The sequence below is a fragment of the Macaca fascicularis genome, chromosome 15, assembly GCF_037993035.2.
Source record: "Macaca fascicularis isolate 582-1 chromosome 15, T2T-MFA8v1.1".
NCBI classification, from domain to species: Eukaryota; Metazoa; Chordata; class Mammalia; order Primates; family Cercopithecidae; genus Macaca; species Macaca fascicularis.
The window spans coordinates 115,497,155-115,521,117 of record NC_088389.1 but is presented as its reverse complement, the minus strand read 5'-3'; the positions used below and the strand labels follow the sequence as shown (position 1 = coordinate 115,521,117).

The window sequence follows — 23,963 nt, the reverse complement described above, 5'->3', positions numbered from 1 at the left end:
ACCAAAAATACAAAAATTAGCTGGGTGCAGTGATGCACATCTGTAATCCCATCTACTCGGGAGGCTGAGGCATGAGAATCACTTGAACCCAGGATGTGGAGGTTGCAGAGAGCTGAGATTTCACCATTGCAGTCCAGCCTGGGCAACAGTGTGAGACTCTGTATCAAAAATAAATGAATAAATAAAAAATAAAATACAAAAGTATTTTTGAGTCTTACTGAAAAGTATCAAAGTTATTTTGGAATTACAGAAAGATTTTTAAAAGTGTTTTTAAAGAGCCACTTTAAAACAATTGCTGTCATTAATAAACAATGGGGAAAGTTCGCCAACGGGGCAATTAGCCAAAAATGAAGGCTGGGCTTCCCAGAGACTTAAACTGAAGCAGGTTTTGTGACTTCTGATTTGTCCTGATCGTGGACTCAACACTTTTGCTATTATGGGTTGAAGCAGGCCTCTGGGATTAGGTGAACTTTATAATATGTTGAGTACTCTAAGGACTGGGTCCAAACTCTTAGGGATTTTCATAGGATTGGTGCCCAGTGCCTGGTTACTAAAAAGTAAAGACAGAAGTTCCCGGGGTGGCTTTGAGGCCAGGGAACCTGGGTTTGAGTCTTCTGTCTGCCACTTTTTTTTTTAATTTATTTTTTTGAGAATGAGTCCTGCTCTGTCGCCAGCCTGGAGTGCAGTGGTGCTATCTCGGCTCACTGCAACCTCAGCCTCCCAGGTTCAAGCGATTCTCCTGCCTCAGCCTCCAGAGTAGCTGGGACTACAGGTGTCTGCCACCATGCCCGGCTAATTTTTTTTGTATTTTTAGTAGAAACGGGGTTTCACCATGTTGGCCAGGATGGTCTCGGTCTCTTGACCTCATGATCTGCCCACCATGACCTCCCAAAGTGTTCTCTGCCACTTTCTACCTGAGCTGTGAGTCTGTTACTTAAACTCTTCAAGCATCCCTTTACTCGTCCATAAGAAATTGCCTGAAGGTGGAGTTTAGCTGAGATAACGTATGTGGAAACACTTAGCAGATGGCAAGTCTTAAAAAAAGTTTTCTTTCTCCTTCCCTTTCCAGAACTGGTTAAGTTTTCTCAGTGTTCATCTCTAACATCTGAACCCAAGAACCACATTTTTATTCTGTTTTCTTTGTCCTGGCTGGCTTTTTCTTGCATTATTAACTATGTGGGAAAAAAATATGAGGCTGGGTTTGTTTTGTTTTCTCTTCTACTCTGTAGTTTACCCAGATGTTATGTACCTTTTTAAAAAATGGGTTTTGTCATCCCTTGTAACATTTATCTGAATTTTAATCAAATAGGACAGAAAGCAAGATCATGTGTCCCTTTTGTCCCCACAACATCAAGAAAATAATCTGCAACCTCACCTAACACTAACAAATAATCTTTCCTTTAAGGAAAAAAAAATGTGGACCCAGCCCTTCTGTAGTTTCCCAGTTTAAGAGATTTTTTCACAGGGGTCCAACCAGAAAGCTGAAATCTATGTAACAAAGTCAAGCAGAGAATAGATGCCACTGGTCCTGCTGGAGATGGCTATCTGCTGTCCCTGGAGGTGGTGACTATTGGATGATGGTCACAAAAGGAAACAGCATCTTGGGCCACCCTCTGGACTTGATCACTGGGGTGTCTGGTCTTGCTGCATGAAGAATCCTTACTACAGCTTATTATAGTCAAGCAATGACATCAAATCATTTCCTTCTAGAAACTCACATCATTTGTCTCCAAGGCCTTTAAAGGTGTCATAAGTGATATTAGAGTATATTTTTGAAATTTCTTTGACAGCAAGAAATCTTCCCCTCCAGGGGGTCCTTAATTTCTTGCTGGTCACTTGGAGGTGAGCAGGTCTTAAGGTCTTAGGCTAGGTCCATGCCACAGGGGAGGACACAAGCTGATGGAAGATAACCGTAAGTTAACCCCCCAAAAATTCCTTGGCCCTGAAAACTGACCTAGAGAAAGTGCTGACTTAAGGCGATGAGAAGAAAAGGAGCAACACATTCAGACTTGGTTACAAAATACCAGTTTGGGCCTTTGTGAGAACCTCTTACATTTCCTGAAATATTACAAATTATCCTGAAATAAAATGCACAAAGAACTGCCACAAATCATTGATTTTTTTTTTTTTTTTTGGATGAACCACATACTTTCCGCCCAAGCAAAACTTATTCTTGGGAACAGAGTCCAAGCCCACGCTGAATCTTATCTTTTGTTCAGACCCCACACTTGTTTTACCCTCAGTGCGTTTAGGCAGAAACTGATAGCTAATGCTTTTCATTAAGCCAGTCAAGAAAAACTGCTTACCAGGTTTTACTCCTTCATCAGCCTGACTAATTACACCCATTCACTGTTCCTTTCATACAGAGATTTCAAATTCCAACTCTCAAAGACACACACCACCCAACAGACATCTGCTTCCTGGCTTGCTCTGTCTCCTTTTACATTACCCAGTGAAAAGTATTTGGTGGCCTAGAAAACACAAGCTAAGCAAAATCTAGAAGCAAGAACTGGTTTTAAGCTGATGAGGGGTCGGCTCAAGGAGAAAGTGTTGACATATAGGTAACAGGAGATGGTGGGATAAAAAGACAAAAAAGAATCTTCTCATGCAATATATTCAAGGAACGGCATTAGGCGAACAGACTCCAGTGGCAGGCCTCAGATACCACTGTGCAGCAACAGAACAGAAAAAGAGAATGTGCCTGTGTCACTAAGACAAAGACTGATCTGAAAGAGTTGGAGGCCCCAGGTCAGAGCAGGGGCTTCAGGGAATGGCAGTGGCCCTGAGCTTTGGTGATAATTGAGGCTGAACTTGAACACCCAAGCCTAGGCAGTGCCGGGGTGGCAATTACATTTCTCCAAACCATCAAATGTTGGGCATTAAGGAGGCGAGGTGACCAACAGCTCCAAAAGCTTTGGAAGCTTCTTCCCATTGGATCATGGTCCCAACTAAAATGTTGCCTTCCAGGAAAAAATATAGGAAGACAACATCAACCTCATGAAGAGTTATAACCAATACTTCCTCTTTGGGTGAATTTGTGTGGCACTGCTTTACCTGAGTCTACAACAAATTCTTCACAGTGGTCTCATTGGTCACGTGTATTTATACTGGTCACACATTTCATATACCTATGAAAGTATATAGTCTTGACCTAGAGAGTTAGCTAGTTAGCTACAGGTGTTCTGTATTCTCTAAAGTTCTCTTCTTTCAGCTCTGTTTTTTTTTTTTTTAAGACCATGTCTCGCTTTGTCGCCCAGGCTAGAGTGCAGTGTCACTATCTCAGCTCACTGCAACCCCTGCCTCCCACGTTCAAGCAATTCTCCTGTCTCAGCCTCCTGAGTAGCTGGGATTACAGGCAGCTGCCACCAAACTAGGCTAATTTTTGTATTTTTAGTAGAGAGGGGGTTTCACCATGTTGGTCAGGCTGGTCTCGAACTCCTGACCTCGACCTCATACTCCTCCTGCCTCAGCCTCCCAAAGTGCTGCGATTACAGGCGTGAGCCACCATGCCCGACCAGCTAATTCTTTTGTTGGTGAAAACATAATGGTAACAAAGCATAGAATTCTTCAAGATGGCAGTAGGAAAACCATTTTGAATGCTAGGTTTCAGTTAGTCTCTTAGGAAATAGCCCTTCCTTACTTTCTTTTCTTTCAAAGTTGCCCAAACTAACTCTGTTTATTGTTTCAGTCTAAGGGTTTTCCATGTGTCTGACATGATACTTCTTGGGATTATTAAAAGAAAAAAAATAAGATAACTTCTATTCTGCTACACATTCATTTTATGTGCTCAATATATTACCATACAAAGAACACCAGATGCAGTTCCCATTTAAATGGTGTCTTTAATATAAAGACCCTCTGAAATCATGTTTGTATGACCGCCATTCTTCAAAAAACCACGTAATAGCTGGAGACTATGTTTCAGGGGCTTGGTCTTGTGATTTAGCACATGATTCTTTCAGTGATTGGTCATTTGAATCTCATTTTCAAGGGATCATCAGAAAATAGGCCTCTGGTCTTTCAAGTTTCTGATTAGTGAAGCCATGCTAAATAACTTCTGATTTACTTAAATCACAGATTGCAGAACTGAGTAGCCTGGAGGGACCTCAATGATCATCTCTACCCTAGAAAGTTATAAAGTATTAATTAGACCTGGAGACATATTTCAGACTGGCCAATGCCCTACTTCTTTCTACAGCCCTAGGCTAACTAAGGAGTAAAGAGACCGAGTTTTCCATCAGTTCCCTTGCCTCCTGACTATATCCGGTACATATTTCACATGTTCTACTGTTAGTTTAGTGGCCTTTTTATTATGTTTAATACTGCAAAAAGACACATTGATTCTCAGAAATGCAAATAATAGTATGGTTGCAAAAAACTCTGGTTGCACTGATACATATTAAATAAAGAAAATATTTAAAATCACTCTTACAGGCACACACACAGTATAATTAGTGTTCAGTGTCTGTGATAAATAGTGCCTGACAAACTGTTCAAGCATCATAAGCACTATGAGAAGACAACAGTTTTATTAAACACTGAAAATTGTATTTTTCCCAGTGGTTGTATTGCAAGATAATGAACTCTACAAGTGGCGGCAGAGATGCAAATTCAATTTTGCACAAGACTCACAAACGTCATGATATATTATGCCAGTGGAGACACAGCCTTCGTCTAGACAAAATGCAAAAATGTCCTCATGTTCAGTAAATGTGTATAATTAGGAAAATATGAAGAACAGCTAATTGTCAATATTGCATGTATGTCTGTATCTCCCATCTTCTTTTTTTCAAAAAGTCTAGTTGAAAGTTGAAGGTCACTATTCTAGGTTGCAAATGTCAGTTTTTCAACTTTCAAAAAAAAATTGATATTTGTAAAATTAGAAGGTGCCCTAATCAGGCCTCCAAATTTTCTAACTCTTCTTTAAATGTTTGCTTTCCACCGAGTTATATGCAAGGGTTTTAATTTATAAGAGCAGGTTTTATTTTACAAATAAGCAGACACTGAGGACCAAAATTGAAGCAGCTCTGATAGTTTTATTAATTTATTTGATTTACTTCTGGTTTCTCTTACCCAATCTTATTTATGTCAAAGTAAGTTGAAGCAGAATTCATTATGTAGTGAAATGCAATTTGAACACTTTTCATTGAAACACGGTGATTCAATCATTTCTCTCCATCTGTCCCATTATCTCTTCTTACATTATTTTGTACAGATCAAATCACATAAAATGAAATTCCAAAAGAAACTTAAGAATTTGTAAGGAGGAATAAAATAATCTCCCAATAATTCCTTACACTAAGTACTAAGTTATACAACTAACATTCTGATAGTTTGACATGATTATAGCATATTTTCTCTGAGAAAAGTCAACTAGGTTAGTGCACTTGAATTTTGAGAAAACTTTTGATGCAACTCCAGTTTCTAATCATTTTGATACCAAATTATTAGAAGGATTGAGCCTAATCTCAACTGGGCATTTCTGCATTTTGCTGATTATATAGATTAAAACATTTGCCAATCCTTTTCAAATAGTTAAGCTTAGGAGTTTTGGCATTTTAGCAACTTTATGAAGTGTTTGTGAAAATATGAATCAGTAGATTCTTCTCATCTGCTATTTGGTGACCTGTGTCAGGTGTATCGTTGGTGCACAGAGAATCCTTAACTCATGAATGGATCAAGTTCCATACTGATGATGCAGAAACAAGAACCATGGCCTCATGGAGACATAGCACTTGTGATTAGAATGACAAGACTATCCTTTAAATGCCTTTTCAACTCCTGTGCTACTATACCCTCAAAGCCACAACACCTGTGCCCTAAACCCCCATGAGTGAAATAGTTCCATGTTTAAAAACCTAAAAGAATTGTACAGCAACCAAGAAGGGTAACCAGGTATCAGCAAAGCCAGGAAAGCTAGGAAAAACTTATCAGCAACCAAGGTACAAGCCTGTCCTCAGGGAGCTTGCCACCTCACCTCACCTCACCTCACCCAGCTTCATGGTCCTTCTGGATGAGAACCGTCCACAATGAGTCTAACCTGGAACAGTGATCCCCAAACTCTTACATTTATCCTAATCATCTGGGGGCTTTTTAACAATGCAGATTAATTGGCCTCACCTCTAGCCACTTAGATTTGATACATACCAGTTTGGATGCAGGGATTTGATTCTTAGGAAGTATTTCTAGTAGGCCAGGTGTGGTGGCTCACGCCTGTAATCCCAACACTTTGGGAGGCCGAGACGGGCAGATCACCTGAGGTTAGGAGTTCAAGACCAGCCTGGCCAACATGGTGAAACCCCGTCTCTACTAAAAACACACAAATAATTAGCCGGGTGTGGTGGTGCCAGCCCGTAGTCCTGGCTACTCAGAAGGCTGAGGCAGGAGAATCGCTTGAACCCAGGAGGCAGAGGTTGCAGTGAGCCGAGATCGCGCCATTGCACTCCAGCCTGGGTAACGAGTGAAAACTCCGACTCGGAAAAATAAATAAATAAAAGAAAGTATTTCTAGTTATTATAATGCAGTCATGCACACACTAGAACAAGAGATGTCACAGTGAAAAACACAGGTCCAAGAGCTTTTGCTTGCTGACAACTGCCAACAGCCAAGTGGCTTGCTACCGGACTTGGGGTTAAGGATAAATAGATACAGATCTCCTCCAACAGTGGTGTCCTCCAGCTTTCTTGCATATTTGAGAAAAACTAAGCTGAGCAAAGCCACAAATAAAAGAATGCCTGGTAACTTGCTACCATCACCTTCCAAATCACCTTGGCCTTTGGCAGTGGCCAAGGGGTGGCTCTCCATCAAAGATGAAGGACTTGAGACTCTGGTCTGGCCTTTACCATTTAGAATCATGCTCTCCCTTGTCGTCAATTTTGAATCTAAACAGTGTTTTATAGTATGGGAAGAAATTTCAGGATTTAAATGACGGGGAAAATGAGAAAGTTGTAGATACCCATCTCATCAGTTAAATTGGCTGCATTTCCAATGTAAACTGCCTCAAATCCATTGTGGGTCAGTGTGTGTGTGTTGGCAGGAGTGTGAAAGAAGCCTGGCTTGATGGCTAGACAGAGAGATGGGCACTAATTCAGTATGTGCATTAAAAACCAATGCTAGGGTTTGGGTATCTAGGTTAAACTCCTAGCTCTCCTGCTTAGTAGCTATATGTTCTTGGGCAAATTGCCTAATTTCTCTGTGCCTTACTGTTTTCCTTCTGTGTGATTAAAGTAACGAGGATACCCACCATAGGACTATTGTGTAAATTCAATGAGAGAAATATGTATATTTCCATTAAAACTTCAATATTAGGCCTTGTGAGAAATTATTCTCCCATAATACAAAACACAAAGCTTTGGCATACCTGAAACCCAAGTTACAAAACCAGACAGGAGAATTCTCAAAACATAAATTACTTAGGAGGTGGGATAGAAAGAGCAGGAGAAAAAGCTTCAGACCCAACACTGAACAGACATGGCAATGGGGATAGCTAACATGCAATTCAAAAGGAAAGGTAGCCAACCTTCTGCTCCTACCAGAATCACAGGCAAATACTAGAGATGCCTGAAGCTCAATGAAGTAGAGATGTATTTTCTTCCCAAAGCTACAGTAAAATGACAGGCAAAGTAGAGAAGATCATCCATTCCTTTGTTCATTCAGTTGTTTACTACCTATTTATTATAAACCTACAATGTCCTAGGCATTGTTCTAGGAGCTGGAGATGCCAAGGCACTTGTTCGTTTGTTGAACAGACCATAATTCAGAACTTACAAAATTGTCAATAAGTATTTATTTCCATCTGCAATTTTTGATGTCAGTCATTGACTACTGCCACTGAATTCCTGGTGAGACGTGACTTCCTGATTACACATTCATCGTCCAACAGAGACATATGACTATATACCCTGAGCCTAATCTGAACTTGCATTCCCACCCTTGTTGTCCCCTCCCCATCCTGGAGTCTTATTGTTAGAGGTCCCAGACAGTCTTATTAGTCAGAGATTGGTTTTATTTCCTCTCGTTGGGAAAATTTTCCATACTGGCAAATGTTCCGAGATTCATGCAAAAACACACACAACCCCCACCCCAGGGGAAGCAAAGGACTCATCAAATTCTCTGTTTGGAAATATTTCAGCCCCTTTTCTCTGAAGTCACATTCTAATTAGTTTCTCCAAACCACTCTCTGGCTGCATCTCCACAACCCCAAAGGGCTGGCCACGCTCTGCAGCTTTGTAGCTGATAATGCATGGAGGTTCAGCGGGCTTGGAACTCTCTAGTAAACAATATTTTGAATGTATTTTATTACTTGTCACAATGGACTTTGAACTACATTTGAATAATTCATACTCCAAACTATGGTCTTTTCTAAGTTATCAAGATAATTAAGAGAATAAACATTGAGTCAGAAAATAATTATTCATTTTGGCTAACCTTGCCGTTCTAACTGATCTGCACTTACCAAGCCCAGTAAAGAAGTGTTGTATGATGTTTTTAAAGAACATGCGTGACTCTCTCTATTAAAAGACTTATATGAGATATTGGTCAACATGTGTGTCTGTCATAAAGTGCTCAAAAATATCAGCTCCTTGATATCCCCTGACTTTATGAAGCACATAGACGCAGGCTTGGAAGAATGCCACGTATGAGTGCCAACTCTTGTTTTTAAAACGGCTCTCTAAAGCATAAAGATCTATAGAAATTTTGACTCCATTCGATTAGCCAGTTTGGAAACATGGGCCTTTGAATGGAAAATGAAAGGACAAGTTGTAGAAGGTGAGCCAGAGGAATACTTGTCTGTCCTCTGAGATGCTCATAAGATTGGCAGCAAGGCTGGTTCCCCATAGGATGCTGATAAGAAGGCTTTACTAGCCACTGTGTTCCCTTGGCCTCCTGGTACAGGGTGACCCTGCCCAGGAGTGGTGGGTTCTCACTCCTCCCAGCATCACCTACAGAAACTCAGCAAATGTGTGCACCTCAACGTGCTCCCAAACATACTTGGTACACTTTGAATTCTTTTCTTGGACATCAAGTTCACCTCGGAAATCAGATATGCTAATCTCAGAGGAGTGAAGCCACTCAAGAAAGAGTCTGAGATCTATGGTATAGCTTGCTTTTTCTAGGATTTTCTGAAAGAAAACTAAAAAAGTAAACTTTTCAGAGAGGCCTTGGCAAAAGAAAAAGTGGGATTTTACATAATTTTAATTGGAAAAAAAATAAAAATAAGGGCTTTATATTCATGATCATTTAATATTTCTGGTAAAGACACTACTGAGAGAGAAAACATCACAGGCCAGTGAGTCTGTGTCAACCATTGCACTATAGATGGCCTGGGCTCTGCCCACTGGCAGGTTCCTCCTTTAACAGAAAGTTCAGTATCCACCATGTGGACACTCCTCGCCCTTCAGATCCGAAAGTTAATACACCCCAGAATACTTGATCACCCACATGAAAGGCGCAATGCTAACACTACAGTTCCTCTTGCTGAGTTAGAAAATTGTTGGGTATTAATTTGGAAAGGATGAGCAGCACTGGGTTAGAAAGAGTCCTCACTTCCAGGACACCCACCTGGGCTTCAGTAACAACCCCTTGTTCAGGGTGGAATTTGGGTTTTCTTTTTCCTCCTAACCTTTCTGAGTCTCACTTTTCCCATCTGTAAAACAAAGTAATATCTATACTACAGCAAATGATTAGGGTTTTTTTTAATGTGAAAATACAATCCATGGGGCCTGTCCCATAAAAGGCATTAGATAGGAATTATGTAAAAATAGAGAATGCAAATATTACAAAAAGAGCTCATGGCACTAAGAAACTGGCTGAGTGAAAATGGGGTATTTTAAATCTCAAATACTGTATCTTCAACTTAGCAAATGTATCATACATCTCCAAATGTGGGGGATAAAAGCAATATAGATTTTTTTTAAGAATTTCACTTATTTTTTTAAAACTTTTATCCATTTTTCCCCTAGATTATTTCTCAAACTTACTGAGAAAGTTCCCTGATCCTCCCTCCTGTCCTTTTCCACAAAATCTCTCTCTCTTTGTCTCTGTCTCTGTCTCTCTCTCTCTCTCTCTTTGGCAGCCTCATTCATTCCCTCACTCTGGAGGGTCACATACAACAAATAAAAATTTTAAAAATTAGTGAGAAGATGAGCATGCACTTCTCTGCTATTTCAGTAGATAGCACAGGATGGTTACTGCTGGAGATGCTGAGGCTGGCTGAACAAAAGGGAAACAGGGGACTGCGTCTCCAAGGGAAGACGAGGCAGTGAGGAAAGAAATTAGGCCAGGAACTCAGGAAGTGGCAGAAAACTGACAGATAATCAGCTGAGAAGTTTGTGTACACATAACAGCTTTGCAAAGGCCAGAGGTTTCAACAAGATCCAGGCCAGAAGGAGCCCGGAGGCCAAGGCCAAGGCTAAGGGGAGTGAGATTCTTGCTTTGTGCACACAACTTAAGGAAATGCTAAAAATCAGTTATTGAGATAAATTATATTAAGTGTAACACAATAGTTCTTGATAAAATTGAATGCAAACATTTGTGCTTAAAAAAAGTTTTTTTTGTTTTGTTTTGTTTGTTTGTTTGTTTGTTTGTTTTTAGATGTTATCTCTCTCTGTTGCCAGGCTGGAGTGCAATGGCGCGATCTCGGCTCACTGCAACCTCCGCCTCCCGGGTTCAAGCGATTCTCCCGCCTCAGCCTCCCAAGTAGCTGGGACTACAGGCATGTGCCACCATGCCCAGCTAATTTTTGTATTTTTGGTAGAGACGGGGTTTCACCATGTGGGCCAGGAAGGTCTTGATCTCTTGACTTCATGATCCACCCACCTCAGCCTCCGAAAGTGCTGGGATTACAGACGTGAGCCACTGCACCCAGCCAAAAATATCAGAATTTTAAGGAAAGACAGGATCTGACCCTGAACTTGTAGGACTCAGCTCACTCACCTTACACTCATCTCAGTCCTCCTGGGATTATGCTGGCTTTATTTAAAATTTTGATATTTTCTTCATAGATCTTTTGCATTCTTTTTTTATCTTTTAAAATGTTGCATGAAAATATTATTTGAGTACTGAGACTTTTGGTGTCACTTTAAATTCTGTGCCTTAAGTGAGTGACATTCTTGCCTCACCCTAGTGCTGGCCTACCTGAGTGAAGGAGTTGCTTCAAGAAAACCCAGAGAGGCTATGTGGGGGCAACTGGGGAACCAATGGCAACAACTTCTAAAGCACTGTTCGTGGTGCCTTGAGGAATCCCAATATTGAATTATATTCTCAAGTCTATGTAAGAAAAATTATTAGTAGGTGATGAAAGTAGGCAACAGAGACCACAAATATGACACTCTTGTCTTTATTGGTATATGCGTTTGGCTCTGAATGATCAACTACATCACAAATTCCAGTACAAAAGATCTCATTTTCGGATAGATCATATAGATAAAGAATTCCAAGTTCCATCGGTCACTCATACACACACGTGGCAAGCCCTGGAGTTTCTGAACATAGGAAGAGAACGCAAGTCATGTGTTAGGTCCACTCTCTTGCGTGAAATGTGGAAGAGGGAAATAAAATTAGGCAACATTTAGCAATCAACAGAACCCCTTCCCTATCCTACCGCAGCCCAACATGGTGGAGCAGCAGCGGGCTGAATGGCTGAGACCAGTGCAACAAGGCAGCAGGAAGTGCCCAGGTAGGAGGAGGGTCCTTGGCCACATGGGGAGCTTACAGAGATAATCACAGTAGTACACAGATGTAGTGCCCATTAGCCAGCAGGGTTTCCTTGAGGAACATCAATCCATACCCACGCACTCAAAGTCCCCTCTCTCCAAAAGTAGATAGATGGTGTGGGGACCATATGAACTAATCCCCCAACCCAGCAGCCCTTTACATAGCTCTGCCCTCACACCAAAGCTCTTCCTCACACTGAGACAACAGGAGGCACAAAGGCCCTCAATGACATGAATCCTCTCGAAGAGAACAAAAGAGAGCACTGAGATGTTAACGCCAAGAACTATGCCGATGAATCAGCCATTAGACTCAAATCTGGCTAAGATCCACTTTACTTAAAAATTCAGGATGTAATATGTAGGAAGTAGCAGAGCATATACACAACCCGAGAGGGAAAGTGTGATTCAGGACATGAGTGATGATCTTATTCTGCCTGCTACTTGGCCACTGTCGCCCTCCCCAAAGCCCAGGAGTTTGGAAGTCAGCGGCGTAGCTATGTATCACCAATATCTTACTAAGAAAACGAGTGTTTTCCTCTTTCAAATCCAATGTCCATAAAAATCTAGGTAGAATTCAGTGAAATCAAAAATCTCACATGTAAATAGAGGAATTTTACCCATCAACTCAAAACAAAGACTCCTAAGAGGGAAAAAGACAGACTAAATGTGTACATTCTGACAACACTTGGGGAAGAAAGGCTACCCTTCTAAATGAGGCTCAAGCAGCTACATGTATTGATAATTGTTTCTGTAGATATTAGGAAATGGCACTAATGAAATTAGGAACTAGGAAGAAATGTGATCATTAGCTTCATAGTTCCTGAACCCTAATACATATGGAAAAAAGGGGAGGAGAGAAAAACCACGTGGGTAAAGATATTGATGTTTATGGAGGTAAAACCAAGATAGAGAAAATGTGAGACCAGTTAGTCCATCTAACTCAAGTACTCTATTAGTAGAAGGTAAGAACATGAGTTCTGACCCTGGGTAAAGCAGTTAGTGCCTCTCTATTCCTCAGTAGTAGACTGAAGACCAAATGACTTCAAAAGTAAACCCTTTGGGTGTTGCAGGGAAGGGGAGTAAGTATTGAGCACGAAAACATAAATGGATCTGAACATTAATCATTCCTGTAGGAAAACAATTCAGGTGGCTGCTTAGTGGTGCCATATCTGCTTATTTTATAAGCAGACCTTTCATGTAATCTCTAGTAAAGGCATTCCCTAAAGTGGAGACTAGCTGTTTTGATATAACTGCACACTATAGGGCTTTATCCTGTCCTCTCTATACCAACCACTTTACTGGAAATTTAGGAATATGGCCCTCAGTCCAAATGCCATTATTATGTAATGAGGAGCTTGGGTTCCACTTTAGTGCACCCAAAAGTTCAATGGCATAGTTAAAAAATGTGTTCATTAATAGTAACAGGATAAAAAAGAATATTGATGTCTACCCATATACAGTAATGAATAAGAATAATATATAGAAACTAGGCTTATATTATTGTTTTCTTTCTGGGATTCCCCCCTGCCTTTGGTTCTGAAATCACACATATCTAATCTCTTACATCACAGAAACTTATTCATTTGAACTCATTTTTAGAATCTAGCCTTAATATTACTGTGCAAAATACCAACACTAACATATTATTGGATTTCACACTATTGATAGAAGCCTCCTTGCCAGAACCCCAGTCTAGATCTAGAGGCCTCAGACATCAGGAGAGGAAGGAAGGCTTTCATGATGAAAGATCCGGGGATCACTGGACCGCAAACTCCATCAAGTTTAAGCAAAGCTGGGAGTGACCAAAGGGAGACTCCGGCTCATCAGAGGTCCTTGCATAGCCAAAGGATCCTCAGTGGAACAGAAGGCATCCCTAAATATTGGGAAATGTATGAGATGTAACTAGCTTGGCCCTTTAAGATCCAGCACACTCAGCTCTTTGAAAGGAGCTAGCTAGGGTGAAGAACTTGGAGGCAAAAAGTGATCATCTGCTTCAGTTGAGCAATAAACCGCATTTAGAGTTATCTGGAGTGATGACCCTAAATGAGTGCTCTCAGCCTGCCTTGTCAGAACAAGAGAGCCTCTCATTTCCTGAGTCTTTCCAGCGCATAACACAGGCCTCGTGTGCTCTGTGATACTTACCATATGAGAGTCTGACGTGGCCAGTTATGGCCAGACCCCCGCTCTTAACCCCTGCACATCCCCAAGGAAATACAAAATATGAAACTGGGAATAATACACCCAATGTGCTTCCTACACACTGTGTGGCACAATCGCCCCAAAGGGAGCTATTACTATAAATATATTAACAGACTCCAGTACAAATAAAGGCAAGGGCACATATGGTCAGACTTTATATTACAAGAGATTCAAAGGATACCCACAAGACTAGAAAGCCATATATCCAAATGATGTCAGTGGTTAACTCTAACTGGTGGAATTACATGGGACTTTTCATTTCATCTTTGTTTCTTATGTTTTCCAGGTTTTCTACTATAATCTGTATTATTTATTTTTATTTTGAAATACCCATTTTAGGGCACTTAAAAGCATTTTGGGTGAGGAAGACGATTCTATCTTACTAGCAAAAATCATTGGGCCTATACCAACTGGGATTGACCAATGCATTGCGGTCTGTTTAGGACTGTCCTGGTTTTAAAAATGAAAGTTTCACATATCAGGAACTGCCTCAGCATTCTCTCACTGACAGGAAGCAAACCCAAACAAAGGACAGAATGGATTCATCTCCTCCTTGGGCTGCTCTCTCAGTCTCAGGAGGCAGAGGCTCTTGCTTCCAGTTAGGGGCTGAGTCCAAGGAGAGAGATTCCTTTATGTGGCAACCAGGTTGAACTAAGAAGTAGCTCTATCCCCATTTCCTTCCTGGCCGTGGGTTAGAGAAAATGTTTCTTCTCTTGCCATTCAAGAGAAAGAAGAACAATCCAGAAAAACTAAACAAAAACCCACTACAACCTCAGCGATCAACCTCAGAGCAGCATCACAGCTCCCCAGCAAGGAGACCTGGCATGACAATCTGAGAAGAAGCCCAGCTATGGTGGTTACTCTCACAGGCTGGCAGAATTAGTAAAGACAGAGAAAAGCTGCACTTCCCAGGGAGGAAACCTGCACTTTGTTATAATAGCTGCCATAAAGGATTGAGCATCACATCCAAGAAAAACTCCAGTGGTCCCACCTCTACTTAACCAGAGGGAGCACTCAATTGTTCAAAGCACCTGGGTAGCAGGAGCTTCTTAGCAACATAGGAGGTTACTCTGCAACTGTGTCTGCTGAGCTGGTCCTGGTCCACAATCTGCTGGCACATGCGAGAGTGATCAACCCAAAACCAAAATGGGGGCATAGCTTGATTGGATTCATCCTGTTGGTACACACACTCCAGTCAGGCTGGGCCTGAGGAAATACCCAGAACAAATACATTAGGATCCTCCATCTGCTGGGATGCTTCTAGAACATCACTGATGCTTCGGTGAAATTGGACTGAAATGTCTGATATGTGCAGGATGCAGAACTCCATCTTGGTTGGCTGATGATGAGGGAGTAAACGCAGTCTTCAGAGTATCACTCTGAGTGTCTCCCTGACCTAAATCCATAACCTTTATTTTTGTTTTTCTTTTCAGACACCAAACTTAGGACTGGAGTGTTTTCTCTAGGAGGTCTAAGAATACTATAATCAAGTGATATTTATTTTTTGATAACAAAGAATAATATCACCCAATAGTCAGATGCTAAAAACATGATTTTACTTCACTGTGAGTGTGCTCGAAACTGGTTTGCTAACAAATCTTCATCTCGGTGCAGCTTATAATAACAAGGCTTACATTTTAAATGTAATTATGCAGCATGTATTCATTTCCTTTCTTTTAAGAAACTGAAGTTGCTTTTTAAAAGCATTATTTGATAGCTTCTTACCATCTCCTTTGGAGTTGAAAATGGAATATGATATCAAATTGTTGTAGCTAGCAATGGGGGGGCCATGGCACTGAGAAGGGGAAAGAATTGTACTGGGACCTGCAAAACAGCAGCAACGTACCATGAAGGTTCCCACGAGATGAGTCGTCAACCCAGTGTGCCATAAAAGAAGCAATTTTTAAGGATCCTAAAATAACTGCATTCTCTGTCCTAATGCTCATGCTGGGCAGAATGGACTTAGCTTATTTTTAAAGTGCAGGCCATGGCCTTCCAAGGCATACAAACAACTCCCAAAGCAGTCATTATTTGGCCAATTAAACAATTAGAAGAAAATATACTTTTGAAAGACAAAACATTAATAGGCAAAGTACAGAAGAAAGTGCTAAAGCAATTGTTTCTACCCATTTATCAGTCCTATCTCTAACCATCAAAATGGACCATGGTCATTCGATTGCACTGAAGTCTGAAGATAATCTCCGGTAACTCTGAAGGGCCCCGCACTCTTTGATCTAATAAGCTTCTGGGTCCTGGATATAATTCAGAATTTTTGCTCATGTGTACTCAAAGTAATACTGCAAATATGTTCAAAACCTCTGCGGTTCTGTGGAAAATATCACCTACATCCTTTCCCCTTATTGGTAAGACAATGACGAAGTGGGCTGTGGCTATTGAGGGGAACAGAATGGGTGCTTTGTGTGATAGCTTTAGCTACTGTTAAAATACTCCCTCCCTTTATAAGGTCTTCTTTCCTCAGGTCTAGCTGGTCTACGAATCTGTGCTTATCTACATAATTGCCTAACAAGCATGTGACCACTAGGAAAACACATATGCGCACACAAACACACATATACACAAGGAAACACGCACATTAACTACAATAGCTGGAGAAGTATGGCACACTCTGGAGAAAATTTTTAAAAATCCATTTCATTGGAAATGGAATTAAATTGAAAAGAAAAAAAAAAGTCAGAATACTTTATATGCCTCTGCCACAGGGAGTTACTAGCCCTAGGCACATGAAGAGGGCATGCTCTGCAAGTACAAACACATCCAGGTCCATATTTAGAGACAATTTTAAGTCGATTTAGGCCTCAAGCCTAGGACCCTAGCTAATTTACAAGGCTGCTCTAGGGAAGACACAATTTTAGGGAGGACATCTATCGTGTTTGCTCCGACGGGAGAAGATAAGACGCACTCCCACCCTTCAAGAGAACCCAAGACTGATGATTTGGGGTTTTTGCTGGTTAGTGTGTTTTGTTTCTGTTGGTTTGTTTCAGCTCAGAAGGTGTGTTTCCATTGTTCCCTGTCAAAACCTTTCTCAGCAGGCAAGGAAAGGAAAGCAGCACACAGCTGCCCTTGAGCCGAGTTTGTGAATTTTACTGGGAAACCACCCCGTGCTGTCAGGTGACGTGGTGTTCAGACACGTCTAAACAAGCTAGTTGAATTAAAGACCAACTCCAGACTTGATGTTGCTGAGCTCCTCAGCTCCATCTTGCCATCCTGATTGATCGAGGAGATGGGTCTATAGTTAAAGTGGCAGAGTACTTTGAGGGGTTAGTCATTAGAGCACACTGCTTTGTCTTGGAAAGGCAACTTCTTGCTTGGCTAGGTTATGGAAGCTAAGGAGTGACGTCAAGATCTTGTCTGGCCAGAATTTGCAGATAACCATAGAACTCTTCTCCTCCATCAGGCATGGATTTAGCCTCCTTTAGTTCCTGCAGTGACACAGGAGCCTCCAAATACCAAATTATTATCAGGCGGTCTTGGGGGAACCTCTGGGCCCTGCAATAAAGTAGACAGACTTGCTATTGGAACGTGCTCGGGAGGAATTCAGCCCTGTTCAGATTGCTCTACAATCCTGCAAACCACCTCCGGACTTTGTAAATGAAACCCTCATCACTCCAGATAGTGAAAACATACTTCAGGGGATATAATTGATCACCATCTTTCACTAAAATTATTTTATGCATCATTTTAAGAAGTCGGATTTGATCATGTTTGTTTATTATTTTGTTTTTAAAGCCAAACTATGCACGTATTGAGCTTGTATCACTCTGGACAAGCTACTTCTGAGCATCGTTTGTAAAATAAGGTATTTTTATTCATTGATCCTTCAGGTCTAATTCAGAGTATCACAAACGGGTGGTAGACTGCGAGTCAAACCTGCCTCACACTGATATATTTTTATTTATCTCACCCGGTGTCTTAAATCTTGGGGAATCCACACAAAATAATAAACGCCTGTTTTCTCTGGAAAAAAATTAGAATATCTGGCAATACCAGGCCCATACTCCAGCATGGTCCTCACTACCCCACATCATTTTTCTTCCAGCCTGTTTCTTACATTGACGTGCCTGATTCTTGGTGGTAATTGGGGTTTTGGACCCATGCTCTAACCTATTCTATTGTAATGCCTATCACATTGCATTATGATTATATAATGATCTAACTATCGGCCTTGCCAGTGAGACTCCTTGAGAGCAGGGAACAAGCCATTATTTTCAAGAGCTCTCTAGTTCCTAGCATTAAAATAGTGTTATAAATAAATATTTCATGAATTGTCTTTATTATGTAAGTTAGATTCTTAAACTTCAGTGAAATGAGTAAGATCATACATATAGATCATACACACAATAGATTCTTACAATTCAGTGATCTTTGTAAGATCACGTGTATATTCTAAAGTCAACATCTTTGAATAGCATGCAGTTTTAGGAAAGAGAAGTAAATAGGCCAGTTTTTGGCTCAAGTCTCTGATGGATCCATAAGAATAGTAACGTTGTACTGTCCATGTGATATTATGCTTTAAGCACATGGTAAGTTTTCTAAACTCTCTCTGAGATCTTCTCAATGTTTTTTTCATTGCAACTTCTTAAAAGAGCCCTTCTTTAGAGGTTCTTTAAAAGCTCACTTGTAAAAAATATTCAATGGGGCTCCTGCCTGCAATCCCTCCCTTGGGAGGCCAAGTTGGGAAGGATCACTTGAGTCCAGGAGTTCAAGACCAGCCTGGGCAACATAGTGAGAACTATATCTCTACAAAAAATAGAAATAAAAAATAAAAAAAAAATTAGCCAGACATGGCAGTGCGTACCTAAGAGTCCTAGCTACTTAGGAGGCTATGTCAAGAGGATTGCTTGAGCCCAGGAGTTCCAGGTTATAGTGAGCTACAACTGTGCCACTGCACTCCAGCCTGGGTGACAGAGTGAGACTCTGTCTCTAAAATATATGTTTTTTATATATATATACACACATACACATATGTATATGTATATGTACATATACCTATATGCACACACATACACATATACATATGTATGTGTGTGCATATAGGTATATGTACATATACATATGTGTGTATATATAGAGTACATGTATGTGTGTATATTTATATAACACACATAAATATGTGTGTGTATATATATACACACACATATATATATACACACACACACACACATATATATAGTCAATGGGAATTATCTAATTGAAATCTAAGTTCTCAACATTTCATGGGCCTATAGCAACAGATTAGTCTACATGTCAGGTCTATACATTTTGAAATATTTTAATTTCTGCATGACTACAATTAGAATGTTCAAAGAAAAGATTTTTTGTCCAAAGCCTATTTCTGCTAAAATTGTTATCTAAATCTGTTTAAATTGGCTAATATATTATTTAAAACTTGTCTAATAAATAAACAACTATGTAGGCAAGTTTGATAGGAATAAAACTAATGAAAATGATTATGAGTCATCTTTCTTGTTACATATCTGCTAGCAATTAATATTTCAGTAATATAAAGCTACATCTGGTCAACATGTGGCCAACATCAAAGGTACACCACGTCCTGTGCTATGAAGGAATAGGTCAACAGATAAAGATCCTGCTCTCCAAGAGCTTACAATCTAACCTAAAAGAGATTGCAGAAACACATGAGAGTGCTCATACTCAATATTTAACAGAAGGCCACAGATACACCAAAGATAAAGGAAAAAAAATATGAGATAAAAAAATGACATTTACAAAAGGGTGAAGGGAAGGAAAGAAGTAAATCGCTTCTTCGTTCTCATTTATTTGAAAAAGGATTCATGGAAGATTTGTGATTTTAAGTGTTCTTAAAATCATGAGCGTATACGTGGCTTGTTGCCTGGAAAAATGAAAATCTTTTTTGGTATATGGTGTGGAGTGACTGAGGACACAAAGCCGGGACACTGCGGTTGGGTGCAGGGCCTAGCAAGACTTTATACAGAAGGAATGACCAAATGGAGGTTGGCCACTTGGGTAGAGGCCAGAAACTGACAGGAGGCACAGAATGACTGAGCCACACAATCAAGACTACTCCAAAGGGAACCCAAACCTTTGCAAAAAATCTCCACAGACTCCAGATTAAGGAAATAACCTTTGAAGCCTTTCTTCCTGGATTTCTTTTTTTTTTTTGGGAGGGGGGACGGAGTCTTGCTCTGTCACCCAGACTGGAGTGCAGAGGCGCAATCTCGGCTCACTGCAAGCTCCGCCTCCTGGGTTCACGCCATTCTCCTGCCACAGCCTCCCAAGTAGCTGGGACTACACGTGCCTGCCACCACGCCCGGCTAATGTTTTGTATTTTTAGTAGAGACGGGGTTTCACCGTGTTAGCCAGGGTGGTCTCGATCTTCTGACCTCGTGATCCTCCCGCCTCAGCCTCCCAAAGTGCTGGCCACTGCGCCATTACAGGCGTGAGCCACTGTGCCCGGCCTTTTCTTTTTTTTTTTTTGAGACGGAGTCTCACTCTGTCGCCCAGGCTGGAGTGCAGTGGCCGGATCTCAGCTCACTGCAAGCTCCGCCTCCCGGGTTCACGCCATTCTCCTGCCTCAGCCTCCCGAGTAGCTGGGACTACAGGCACCTGCCACCTCGCCCAGCTAGTTTTTTGTATTTTTTAGTAGAGACGGGGTTTCACTGTGTTAGCCAGGATGGTCTCGATCTCCCAACCTCGTGATCCGCCTACCTCCGCCTCCCAGGGAAGAAAGCACTTCCAGCCATGTAGCCCACTTTTGTCTAGAAGATCTCGTTTGTTACTTTGTTTGTTTGCTCTCTTGCTCATTTGTTCAATTTCTCTTACTGGACTTGTTGGGCTGATCGGGTCTACTTAATTATGCAGCTTTATCTTCCCTCCCTCCACAAAGGAAAGCAACTTTTTGAGGGTATGTTGATTTTAGTCAGCCTCAATTATACTACAGCCTCAGGCTAACTGAAAAGCATCATAGGCCTGGTTCAGGTGGTGACTGAGGTGTCAATGTCAAAGTACTCTATTCCTAGGGAGAACAATCAAAATGATGACAGATGCTCCCATCACAGTATCCTGCTTAGTCTTACTCCTTATTTGACAGTTCTGCATACAGGGCATTCCAAGGATCTTTGGAGGAGGCTCACCCCATCAAAGAAGGCACATTTTAAGCAATACCTCTACTCACCTTGTTCACACCATAATGACAATATTAAGAGTAATAATACCTTGATTTCAACTAATACCTCTTATTTTAAGGAGCTCAATATTCTTCACACATTATTCTATTTATCTTGTCATGTTACAGAGTCAACCAAAATCTCTGGTGGATTCCAGTCTCACACATTAAAAGCTCATAATACTGTTCTTCCTAACATTTAAACTCACATCCAACCTTAAACATACCTTGGGATAAATTTGAGTGAATAGGATGAAGTTATAGATATTTCCTTATACATGCACAGATCTGACACTCATTGCTAAGGCCCTTCATCCCATGAAAGCTCTTGACGAAGAGTCAGCCCCCAAAGCCTAACCTTGCAGTAATCCTCTACCTTACCTCTATGACAAGGCAGGAGAATGGTATTTAAGTCGGGATGGAAACATGCAGGATACCCACTCCTTAGTGGCAGGGAATCTCTGGGATCCGGGCCACCTGATGTCATTGCCCTCACGGCCCCTTAGTCACGTATGAAGGAAGGCCTGGAATCCCAATGCCATAAGCCTGTTTGTCCACCGTGGGTTTATTTTGTGTTGTCTTTAAGGCTGTGCTACAAGTTTAATATTGGAGCAGTGGTGCAGAAGATAGCACAAAAAGCCCTTAGAAAAATCTCAAGCTTGCTAACAGAGATTAATGGGTTAATTTGGTTTTGAAAAATGAAAGTCAATGTACTTAATATGCAAATCATCTGCTAACATGTCTCCTTGCTATTGTGGCAATGCAACAAGGCCTCATGCTGGGAACTCAGACTGAGCAAAGAATACAGGACTCCCCAAACTGATACCACCTGTGGGCAACACAGTGCCTTCCCAGCTACCTAGAGTGCATGTTTCAATGACTCAACAAGCTAAATTTAAATTACATTCATTTGCTTGTCATCTATAACTGATATATGTGCATTCTAATGATACTTCTGGTTTCTGTCTTTCTTTTTTTCAAGATAAGCATGCCTGATTCCAACTTCACATTGACAAATGGTTTTGGAAAATAGATCCCAAGAGAAGTCAGTATCTGCCCACAGTTCCCTTCCCAGCAGGAGACACACCCAAAGAATTCCATAAGCAACAAACTAAAGGATCTATTCCTGGACCAAAAGCTGCAAGAATCCTCAGACATTTCACTGCACCCTGCCCCCCGCCAGTCATCCCTGTCAGGGACTCTGATAAACACTCTGGTTGATACAGCTATGCAGCAAATGGGCCAATAAGTATAAACAGCTGTACTTACATGTGTCTGGCTTGAGCTGACTGTTGGTAATGCCAAAGTACTGGGGATTTTCAATGACAGGGATCTTGGTCATTCCAATAATGACAGCATCTGGGCCACCTTCTGAAGAAGATGGGGTGTTACTCCCATTGGAGATGTGATGGAGTGGGCTGGCAGAGTCATCATCATTGCTGATAACGGAAGCTGGGCCTGGAGATAGAAAAATACATATATTCTCCTGTAATCAATGGTTTTGTTGAGCTGTAATTCACATACATAAAATTTACCCATTTAAAGTGTACAATTCAGTGGGTTTTAGTATATTCATAGAGTTGTGCAATAATCACTATAATCTAATTGTAGGACATTTTCATCACCCAGATAGCACTCACTCCCCATTCTCCCCACTTTCAGCCGAGGATATTCACAGATTTACACTCTATCTCTCTGGCATTTCATATGAATGGAACCATATAATATGTGATCTTTTGTAACTGGCTTCTTTCACTGAACATCATGTTTTTAAGATTCATCCACATTGTAGTATGTATTAGTACTTCTTCTCTTTGTATTGCCTAATAATACTCCATTGTGTGGCTATGTCGCACGTTATTTATCCATTCATTTGTTGGTGGACATTTGGGTTGCTCTGGCTTTTTGGCTATTATGAATAATGCTACTACGAACATTCATATATGAATTTTTATGTGGACACGTGTTTTAATTTCTCTTGGGTGGAATTACTGGGTCATATGGTAGCTCTATATTTAACATTTGGAGGAACTGCCAAACTTTTCCAAAGTGGCTGCACCATTTTCTATTCCCACCAGCAGTGTATGAGAGCTCCAATTTCTTCACTTCCTTCTCCTGTAAGATAATATGTAGCTTTCCTCTCTGTTCTGTGATTGTGTCTAGAACACTCTGTCATTGAAACTCTCAACATGAATCTGGGATTCCTATTTCACAGAGCATTGAAAGTTCTTCTGGGAATTTCAGGATCTGGGTTTCTGTCTCTACCCTTTGGACAAGTCACTTACTTTCTTTGGATTTCTACATCCACTCATATGCAAAATAATATTTGCTTATTTTATGACACTAGAATGAGACTAGTAATAGGAAAATGTATTACAAATTTAAATCTGCTTCATGAGTATGTATTACTACTAGGTATTACTAAATGAACTTTAACTGGTAGACCAGATATACATTTGACTGTCCTATGACTATATTCCTCTTTCTTCATATTCTGTGAGTGTCTGCACCACTTTTGTCTACAAAATACTTTTATAACAATAATGGATCAATCCCATGGCAAAGTTACCTGCTTTGTCTTCAGCTGTAATACTCTTTATAGAGTCATTACTTGGTGTCTTTGTACTAAATTAATAATCATAGCATTTTCTGTACAAGACAAATTTTCTAGTCCAAAGTCTCAGAATGTGTATGCTCACACATACAGTCTACTGTATCCTGTCTAAACAATTTACCCATTAGCCACTAAACTCATACTGTTTGCAACCAAAATTAGATTCGCAAAGATAAAGGTCTACGTGAAAGCTTCAAACCAATGAAGACAGCAGTGGCTCATGACAGGTACTGTCTACGTGGGAGGTGGACGAGGTATGTATTACACAGGC

At 40.7% G+C, this 23,963-nt stretch overlaps 1 protein-coding gene across 19 annotated transcripts in view; it reads right to left on the bottom strand.

Moving 5' to 3' along the window:
• NTRK2 (neurotrophic receptor tyrosine kinase 2) overlaps positions 1–23,963 on the bottom strand; it is a 365,115-nt gene that overhangs the window by 137,003 nt on the left and 204,149 nt on the right. For 14 of the 19 annotated variants that reach the window (XM_005582046.5, XM_074017737.1, XM_074017735.1 and 11 more), the window contains one exon: positions 22,348–22,536. In XM_005582046.5, the coding sequence (XP_005582103.3) occupies positions 22,348–22,536 (189 nt within the window). Of the gene's footprint in view, positions 1–11,324; positions 17,421–22,347; positions 22,537–23,963 lie in introns of those variants that run through there. The other 5 variants (XM_074017740.1, XM_074017741.1, XM_045373032.3 and 2 more) reach the window with 1 other exon arrangement.